General features: G+C 36.3%; 1 protein-coding gene across 1 annotated transcript; it reads left to right on the top strand.

Moving 5' to 3' along the window:
* Positions 1-3,088: 3,088 nt before the first annotated feature.
* LOC125252151 (E3 ubiquitin-protein ligase TRIM35-like) lies at positions 3,089-10,558 on the top strand. The gene is made up of 6 exons (XM_048165222.1): positions 3,089-4,043; positions 9,307-9,402; positions 9,504-9,734; positions 9,834-9,856; positions 9,934-10,046; positions 10,134-10,558. Exons 1-6 carry the CDS (start codon positions 3,651-3,653, stop codon positions 10,469-10,471), a joined length of 1,194 nt encoding a protein of 397 aa, XP_048021179.1. The 5' UTR covers positions 3,089-3,650; the 3' UTR covers positions 10,472-10,558.

Raw genomic sequence — 10,558 nt, forward strand, 5'->3', positions numbered from 1 at the left:
CATCAGAGAAGGGTGAATTTAAATCACACTTTAAAAAATAGGACATCTTGTTGTGGATAAAATTGTCTACATTTTAACTGACAACAATCACACCAAGATTTAGAAATAGCCTCACAGTAAAAGAACAGGTGATCAAGTGTTTCAGAAAAAACAACAAAAGCCACAAGGATTTACCTCCAAAATGAAATCGTTTCTATATAAAGTCTAACTGGGTAAATCTTAAACATTATTTTGTAATGAGTCTCCTTGATCTTTGGAGCAACAGCAATGGGTTTACAAATGTAAGTCTCTTACTGAGGTTTCAACATTTCCCAGAAAATAACACTAATAATCACCAGTGATATGTTTTAAGTTCTTTGTAAATAAGTTTATTATACTTTCTGTCTAAGAGGTCTACATTACATTTTTTTTTTTTTTTTTTTTTATAAAAAGAGGGACGAGAAACTACAGGTCTAGATAAAAGACCAGAAAAAACTGCTTTGGATTATTCTTAACAATCCAGTAAAAAAAGATGCTCTTTAAAGGTTCTTTACATGTAATAACAGTTCTGAATGCTGACATGGTTCTTTGTATTTAGGGTTCTTCTTTTCCCTCCTTTTTGTCTTTCAAATCTGTAACTGTCAAAGCCACATCATTACTCTGGAGGTCAGGTACAACTACACAGACTGTCAACACACTCTCAACAGGTAAATCATTTCTTTTATTAAAATGTCTATAAATAACTGATTTCCTACCAATCATGTATTTTTCTCTTTTTAGTTTAATAGAACATGTCATTTTGAGCAGCTGTTCAGTAAAGGATACTCGTCTTCTCTTCTCTGCAAAGTACACTGTAAAATATTTGTCAAATTAACAATAACCTACTGGATAATTGTTGGCAGTAATAGCTGTATTTCATACCACAGTAAAATTACCATTAAAAATAACAACAGTAGTTAAGCATACTGTAAAATAAAGTACAGCATTATACTATTTTTATAGTTATTTTCAATAACACAAGTTATTGCTTCACATCAACAGCTTTATTTGGGTTTCATCTTTTACATTTCATTGCTGAACTTTATTATAATATACACATAATATAATTCATAATATATTCAATATATTCTACACATAAATGAACAAAATGCAATTCTAGTCATACCAGTAAAATCACAGTAACACATTGTGCTATTGGAAAATAAATGTTGGAAATATAAAAATAAAAGTTCGAATTAGAAGCAGTGCAACAATAACCAGCGAATACATATTTTAACATGTTTAAAACCACATGCTGTAAAGAAGGTCATTGCGACGACTCTTCCCGCCTGTTTCGCGATCATGGTCCAGCCGGTCTGCCAGCGCCGCTGAGGGAGGAAAATGCTAGTTAGAACGGCTTAACTGGGAAATACAAAACAAAAAGGCGATTACACGTGTTTTAAAATTGACCTACCAATTTCACGTAGTACCCACACAGCAGGAGACTCCTAGGTGGATCAGCATTCAAGTCGCCAAACCCGCGTGACTGTCACATTCGTTTTGGCGCCGCCCAGAGGATCAGCTTCGCCTCCTGGCGGCGCCGTAAATTTTACTGTCAATCAGCGGATCCTGAGCGGACCAATGTCGGATCCGCGGACGCGCACGCGCCAGTAACTGTTGTATCAATTTGCGGGTCCCAAACGGACCCGCCGCGGAGGTAAGATTTTAATCGCGGATGCGGAGCGGATGCAGCGCGAAGCCAAGGCGAGTCCGCGGCCCGCCTTCGTTGCGGATCCGTCACTGCGCGGAAGTGGACGCCGATACGGTCCGTTCGCGGATACGTTCCGGAAGCCGCGGAGTCCTTTTGCTGTGTGGGTAGGCTTTTTGTCTTTACAACGAGTCTTCCCGCCATTCTCACGATTGTCCAGCCGGTTTGCCAGCGCCACCATGGGAAGAAAATGCTAGTTAGTGCGAAATGTGAAACGAGCACCCGCTCCGGTGTTAGATATTTTGTTAACCCAAACGTATTTATACCTTGCAAATAACATTTGTATAAAACAAATAAGGCGACTACATGTTTTAAAGTATACTTACCAATTTCTACTCCTTTCATCTTCACAACACTGCGGGAGGAAGGCCAGAAAATGAACGCTATCTCGGATATTTTCACGGAAACGTATTAACTAAAACGTAGCTTTATATGTTGCAAATAACATCAGAATAAAACATATATGACTAAAATGAAATGAAATAACCTACCTATAATCTTGTGGGCTTTCCTCTACGATGAGTCTGTCACAGAGCCCTTGGGTGTGTGGTTGTTTTCCGCGGTCATTTAGTACTGTATTTAGATTTACAGTTGGCTAATATTTCCCAGAATGCATTAATCTACAGTAACATAGCCTACTGTACACAGCTTATACAGTTTGAAACTGTTAAGAATACAGTAATAATGCTGTGTAAATGACAATCTACAGTAACTGTACTCAGATTCTACAGGGAATTGTTGAGAACACGATATATTACTGTGAAAACAACAGAAATAATTTACAGTGTAGAAATATTGAATTAATGATCCATATTGTTAGATTTTTTTTTTTATTACATTTACATTTACATTTACATTTATTCATTTGGCAGACGCTTTTATCCAAAGCGACTTACAAGTGAGGAATACAACAAGCGAGTCGTCATGACGAGGCAAATAGACAAGAAGTGCTCATAATACGAGTTATAGGCAGTGCTCAGATCATCCTAAGCTACAATAGAGAGGGATTAGAGGAAGTGAAAGGATAGGAATAAGATGGTTTTTTTATTACATTATGCTTAAACATACCCAGTCACAAAAAAAAAAAAAAAAACATTTAAGACTTTATATCACAGGGAAGAAGATGAGATGCTACAGTAGGTCTTTAATGAATAATCCACACAAAGTAACATTGACAAAGGCAGGCAATGTAAGTACCGTCAACTATAGATGAGACCGGACCCATTAGAACAGAAGCACTGGAGCTTAAATACAAGAGAGCAATGAGAAAGTGCTGAATGAGTTAGCTGCCAGTGCTGAGAGAGGGTGGTCACTGAGTGGAGTTTTGGTTACTAGGAGGGTGGGTAGTATAATTCAAATGGCAATCCCGGTGATAATAATGTGTGTTTGCTTAAGTTTGATGGCACCATGCATTGAGTTGTGTACAGCAACAGATACAAAAGATCAATGAAATAATGTTACTCATGGCTAAACTCCTATACAGCCTGAGCCAAACAAATACAAAATGGAAATCTATTTGTAGAAGACATTTTGACTAAACACATTAATAAAATGTAGGGGGGAATGTGGGAATGTACTATTTGTCTATCTCTCTGTTTTATTTTTCTGTATCTTACTAAAGGACTAGGGTCCCTTTCAAGCAATGCTATACGTAAGACCTGTTTCCTGTCAGAGGCGAAGTCACTCCCCAGTCACCGGAAAGAAGAACTTTCTGCTTGCATAGCACGAACCGACTTACTCTCGGCTCCTCTCTGCTGATTGACGATACTGATATTCTCCACCTCAGGCTTTTGTCTCTCCCTTCAGACTGGTCTAACACACATTTTTGGAGGACTGGCTGTGGATGTAAAGCTTTGTTGATATAAAACAGACTGCTGAGAGTTTTTGCCTGGCTGAAAGTGAAATTTTTAAGTGACTTGGAAGAATGGCATCTAGTTCTTTTTTTGAGGAGGATTTGTCTTGTCCAGTGTGCTTAGATATTTTTAGAAATCCTGTCGTTCTGTCCTGTAGTCACAGTTTCTGTGAACATTGTATTCAGAGGTTTTGGAGAAAGAATTCATCTAAAACATGTCCAGTTTGCAGAAAAGAATCTTCACACAAACATCCTCAATTAAATTTGGCTTTGCGGAACCTGTGTGAAACCTACCAACAAGAGAGAATACAGAAATCTCCATCTGGAGTCTGCAGCGATCACAATGAGAAGCTCAAACTCTTCTGTCTGGATGATCAACAGCTCGTGTGTTTGGTGTGTCGAGACTCCAGAAAACACTCCAACCACAGATTCTGTCCTGTCGACGAAGTTGCGATGGACAATAAGGTCAGATAAATGATGTTTAAAACATTTTATTTAACGATTAAACATAAACGGACAGATATTTTCACACTGACAAAAATATTTATAATATAATTACTGAATTTATTCACAAATATCTTGTAAAACTATATCAGCGAGCTTCCTCTTTCAAGTTTAGGCTTACTCTTTTAAACCCACTCAAAGCATTTTGTTCCGACTTGAAAAATTACACTTTTCTTAGTTTAATTGTATTAAGAGAATAAAGGTACACTACAAAAAAAAAAAAAAAAAACGTCTTGAAGAGCCCTTTATATGCTGAAATGGTTCTTTGTGTTTAGTGTTCTTTATTCCCGCCTTTTTGTTTTTCAAATCTGTAACTGTCAAAGCCACATCATTACTGGTTTCCTGGAGCTCAACCATACACAGACTCTAAAAAAAAGATGATGGTTCTTTACTCATAGTAACAGCTGTACTTAGAACTAGTGCTGCCATAAATCTGTATCACTTTTTTTTTCTTTTTTTTAAATGGACCTTTATTTTGACCTTTCAGATTTCAACAGCAGCATTTTTTAGCTTTAATATTCACAATACTCTATTCCGTATCGATATCTGATTCAGTGTACAGCCATACTTTTGATTTATTCATCCAAAAATTGCCAAATTGACAGTAAGTTCTATTTGTGACTGGATTCAGTGATTTCATCCGTGTTTTCTGCATCGCGGAAATCTTATGGCTCTACATGGTATTTGCAGTATTAAAGAGAGTTAGTTGGGAGTTATTTATTGTTGTGTTATTAAATTGTTTCCATTAGTGTAAGAAGGGTATGCAGTTTAATAGAGGTCCGCTTTCTGTACGCTCTACATTAAGCTTCATTGATTAGAGACAGCAGGTGTTTCAGCTACGCACCGGTATGGAGGTTTTTGAAAAATAGAGGGTATGCATCGATGCCAGCCCCTGCTGACTTTTCCCGCCAGAACACCCTCAGATGGACTGAGAGGCAAAAGAACCTGCTGCATGACTGGATTTAATAGGGGGAACTGCGAAAATGTGAGTAAAGCTAACGATTACACTAAAGGTTGGGATCGAAATGGTTCCTTATGACATGTCAAAGAAACCTAATCCATGGATATTGCATGCAGCCAGGAGTCGAGTTTCCTGACATTATATGTGCCTGATTTCGACGCCGGGGAAATATATAAAGTAAATCTGCCAATGAAAGCCATATATAACTACAATATAGGTAGGTCTAAATCAGAGTGATCACTTATATCAATGTTATATATTGTCATATTGTCCAGCCCTAAAACTTTTTTTTGTCAGTGTTTATTTAAAAACACCCAATTATGCAGAATATGAGATGGTAAATATTTAATTGATCAGTTGTCAACACAATATATAACAATACAATATATAGGGTATGATTTTACTGCAAAATCCAACATTTTGACACAAAATGATAACTGCAAATCCATGTTTCTCTGCCTGGAATCCAGTTGTTATGTGAATTGCATTGATCCATTTGCTTCTTTTTTTCTGTAGCTTTCGTCAGTCTGTAAAAAATATACCTCAGATTTTAAGACAGATCTATTTGAAGAGTTTGGTTCCAAAACGCGATAAACGCCATTTTAAAAAAAAGTGTTTCCGCCAAAATCAGTATTGTATGTGGTCGATATTGAAAAGTCATTTATTAATTTTGCGCAAAATGCGATATCCGTCGTGTTATTCTGTCATGTTTTCTCCCTTTCTTTCCAAAACGCGACAAACGCCAGTCTCCTTTCTCTGCAGAATGCGATATATCCGCTCAACCAATCACAGCGCTCCATTCCACCCACTGTAAACATCGAAGGCTTTTTTTAAAAAGACGTTTTTAAAGGATTAGTCCACTTTTAAATAAACTTTTCCTGATAATTTACGAACCCCCATGTCATCCAAGATGTCCATGTCTTTCTTTCTTCAGTCTAAAAGAAATTAAAGTTTTTGATGAAAACATTCCAGGATTTTTCTCCTTATAGTGGACTTCAATGGGCACCAAACAGTTGAAGGTCAAAATTAGTTTCAGTGCAGCTTCAAATTGTTCAACATGATCCCAGATGAGAAATAAGGGACTTATCTAGTGAAACCATCGCTCATTTTCTGAAAAAAATTGAAAATTATATATGTTTTAATCATAAATGCTCATATTGAACTAGCTCTCTTCTTCTTCTCCTCTATTAGAATTCTGGCAGTGTAGACACTGCTAAGCGTAATACTGCCCTCAACAGGTCAAAGTTTGAACTAATTGTTATATACTATTGAACTAGCATATTGCATATAAAAATTAGTTCAAACTTTGACCTGTGGAGGGCAGTAATACGCTTAGCAGTGTCTACACTGCTGGAATTCTAATAGAGGAGAAGAAGAAGAGATCCTTTAATGCCAATGTACTAGGCAAACGTGTTTATTTAACCGTGCGGTGGCGCCAGATACTCTTTAATCGGTAATGACAAATAATTTATAACATTAACAAGATGACCCGTTGAATTCATTTTGGGAGCGAGGGCTGAATGTAGACTTTTATTAGTAAAATGCCTGTATATAAGAAATATTGGCAAAGTTTAGACTCTGTCATATGTGAATCAACTTACTTTGTTGTGTATTTTCAATTTGAAAAATAACTTTTATATTGATGGATAAATTGCATTTTGAAAAAAAAAAGTGTCATGGATTTATTGCATTTTGGGGAATAAATATGTTTTTATAATAAAACTTTTTTGAATTTTTAATGTTTTTTTAACCAAAAGATGCTATGTGAAAGTTTGAAACAGAAAATAGTTGTTTTCATCTTGCCACTTGGTAAAGAAAACACCTTTTTAATCAAATTAATCAAAATGGAGTTATTGCGTTTTGGAACCAAACTCTTCATTTGTACAGTCAACAGCACAGCTCTTTCCCGTTTTGGATGTGTTTTGTGTGTTTTTCGCGGTGTGCATTCACGCTGAAAACCAATGCTGCCGCTTAGTCTTTCTGCCACTTAGTGGGCGTAACCGTAGACATCAGTCTCGAAATTGAAACCGGTATACTACCCAGCACTGCTTGTGTTTTGTTAAAGAACCCTTTATATGCTGAAATGGTTATTTATTCCCACCTTTTTGTTTTTTAAATCTGTAACTGTCAGCCACCACATTACTGATTTTCTGGAGCTCAGCCATCTAATTACATAGACTGGCTACACACTCTGTCACGGATTGCACAGAGACGAGAAGGTAGGATCCATGTGCAGCTTTAATGGAGTAATCCAGAAATACAAAAAACAAGAAAAACACAAAGAAAACCAGAAACATCCATGAAAACACCATAACAAAAGCAAAAAACAAACCAGGAATAAATAGACAGACACTTATGAACAAACACAAAACAGCTGGGTGCAATGAACGGGATAATGAGTCCGGGAAGTGGGTTATGGGAATTGTAGTTCAAATGATGAAAACCAAAAGTCCAGTTTGGAGTGCCCTCTAGTGGCAGACAAGGGCACTCCCAGTAATGATCATGACACACTCTCAACAGGTAAATGATTTCATTATTAAAATGTCTATAAATTTTAACCAGTTACAGTTTTTAATGTTTCGATACTGTAGTCATTCTGATGTAGAACCCTGAAGTGCTGCACTGTTTACTTCAACAACAGCGTCAGCTGACTCAGAAATTGTTGAATGAAGTGGTTATTGTTTTGTTTTTTGTTCACAATAAGTATTCTCGTCGCTTCATAACATTTAGGTTGAAACTAGTGCTGGGCGGTATACCAGTTCATATGGTATACCGGTTTCAATTTCGAGACCGATATGAATTTTTCAAAAACCGCCATACTGGTGTAGCTGAAACAGCTGCTGTCTCTATTCAGTGGCCATGAAGAGCAATGTAGAGTGCATAGAGCGTGGACTTCTATTAACTGCATACCCTTCTTACACTATTGGAAACAACTTTATTACACAACAATAAATAACTCAAAAAACAAACTCTTTAATACTGCGCATGCAGAGCCAAATGATTTCCGCGATGCAGAAAATGGATGAAATCACAGAATCCAGTCACAAATAGAACTTACTGCATTAAGTGGAATGTTTTACAATGAATCGGATATCGATACGGACTAGTGTCTGTGAATATTAAAGCTAAAAATTACTGCTATTGAAATCTGAAGTCTGTATGAAAGAGCGCAGCATTTTCATCTACTACATACTGATGCACACGTGATGATCGCGATGATTTCAGTGTCTGCTGTCTCACTCACTATACATGAACTTCATCTGCAGAGCTGCTCTTAGAGTATTTTTAAGAACATTCATGCTGTTTAATTTGATAAAACTATCGATATTTGTCAATTATATACACAGGAAGTCAAACGTCTCCACAATCCTGTCAAAATAAAAGTTCGGTATAACATGAAATAACAGAAATATACTATTGTACAATTGAGTGTACTTCGATTAATAGAGATAATAGCCTAATAATAATAATAATTATAATAATAATAATAATTACACCGTAGGTCTTCGTTGAAATGACAGATATTGCACAGTAAAAATGTAGCCTACTTATTAATATTATTAATTTAATTAAATTAATGATTGTTTTAAACTAAATTGTTAGCTTTATTAACTGAACTGATTTGATTGAATTTTTATTTGTTCTTACTATGTTTATATAATGTATTCCTTGTACTCCTGACAGTAAAATATGCCAAAAAAAAAAAAAAAAAGAAAGAAAAAAAAACGTGATATACCGTGAAACCACCAGAATCTTAAAAAAACCCATGATACAGATTTTTGGTCATACCGCCCAGCACTAGTTAAAATATTGTAGTCACATTGACTATTTAACAATGTCTTTACTACCTCTCTGGGCCTTCAAAGTGGAAATTGGCACCCTGAATAATAATAATAATAATAATAATAATAATAATAATAAAGAAAATGGCACAGAGGGGAAGGAGATAAAAACTATTTACAGCTTTGACCAGACACACCTGGGTAAGTGACATATGTACGCAATTTGTTGCAAAAACCATCCCGATAGGTCTAAAATATAAACACTTACCATAGTGAATTAGGGTAAGACAAAAACACATTTTGGAAGAAGGATGCATTGAGAAAGATGTATTGACTAATCATTTAAATTTTGTAACATGCATTACATACCTTTAAGTTATAAAACAGAGAGTGCATTTGTGTGCATCAGTCAGCTGTACTATATAAAATAATAAAATATCAACAAAAGAACGGCAAGACACTATTTTTATTTTGCTTTCAGAAGGAACTTGGATATTCACTGGGACACTTACAGAAGAAACTGAGAATATTTATGAATTTTAAACAGACTTTGGATCAAACTGCTCAACAAATTAAGGTTTGAAATAAACAGTGATTTAAGCAATTCTAGAAATGTGTGTATTGATACAGATTTAGTTTATCCTTTATATTGTTGTGTAAAAATGTCTTTAATTTCAGATTCAGACTCAAGACACAGAGATTCAAATAAATAGGGAGTTTGAGAAACTTCACCAGTTTCTACGCAAAGAAGAAGCAGCCAGAATAAAAGCGCTGAGAGAAGAAGAGAAGCAGAAGAGTCAGAAGATAAAGCAGAAGATTGAAGAGACGACCAAACAGATTTCATCTCTCACAAACACAATCAGAGACATAGAGAAGCAGATGAAGGCTGAAGATGTGTCATTCCTGCAGGTGTCAATGCATCTTCATTATTCTGTGGTAACATGAATGTCATTTTCAAAATATGAAAACCAAATTCAGTTTTGCTGAATGATGTTATTTTCATTACAGAACTTTAAGAGCACATTGCAAAGGTTTGTGTTTTTATTTCTGGTTGATCTTTTCTGTGGTTCTGAATCAGCAGAATCGTTGACTCCTGAATGTTTTCCAGAGCTCAGATTAAACTGCCGGATCCACAGAATATTACAGAGATGATCAGTGTCCCGAAACACCTGAGCAACCTAAAGCTCACTGTGTTGCAGAAGATGCAGGACAACATGAAAAGTAAGTGTGTATCAGAACACGTCAATGATGTCTATGGTTATTCACCTTGTATGTGTGAATAAGTGTGTATCTGTCCTCTCTTTTTAGCCTCGGATGTCAACACACATGCATATAGGCCCCCACTCCCACCACGCAATTTCAACAAAGGGGGAGCACCCAAACCCATTTTACACAATTTCAACAGAGCTGGAGCCCCCCGACCATCACCATCTCCACTCCCACCCACACTCAAACCCATTTTACACAATTTCAACAGAGCAGGAGCCCCCCCACCATCACCATCCCCACTCCCACCCACACCGCCACCCATTTTACACAATTTTAACAGAGCTGGAGAACCCCCACCACCCACACAAAATTGTGAGATTCAGTTCCCAGGTGTCAAAAGTTTAGTGAAGAAAATAAATGAACAAATGAGGATGTGAAGAAAATACAACTGAAATGTTAAAGGCACAATATGTAAGGTTTTTGCAGTAAAATATTCAAAAACCACTAGGCCAGTGTTATATATT

This window comes from Megalobrama amblycephala, linkage group LG18 (assembly GCF_018812025.1).
Source record: "Megalobrama amblycephala isolate DHTTF-2021 linkage group LG18, ASM1881202v1, whole genome shotgun sequence".
In the NCBI taxonomy this organism is placed as follows: domain Eukaryota; kingdom Metazoa; phylum Chordata; class Actinopteri; order Cypriniformes; family Xenocyprididae; genus Megalobrama; species Megalobrama amblycephala.

Coding starts and splice junctions, on each gene's coding strand:
- LOC125252151 (XM_048165222.1), top strand. CDS start 3,651: ATGGCATCTAGTTCTTTTTTTGAGGAGGATTTGTCTTGTCCAGTGTGC. Junction 9,403..9,503: donor AAACTGCTCAACAAATTAAG/GTTTGAAATAAA, acceptor CTTTAATTTCAG/ATTCAGACTCAAGACACAGA. Junction 9,735..9,833: donor AAGATGTGTCATTCCTGCAG/GTGTCAATGCAT, acceptor TTTTCATTACAG/AACTTTAAGAGCACATTGCA.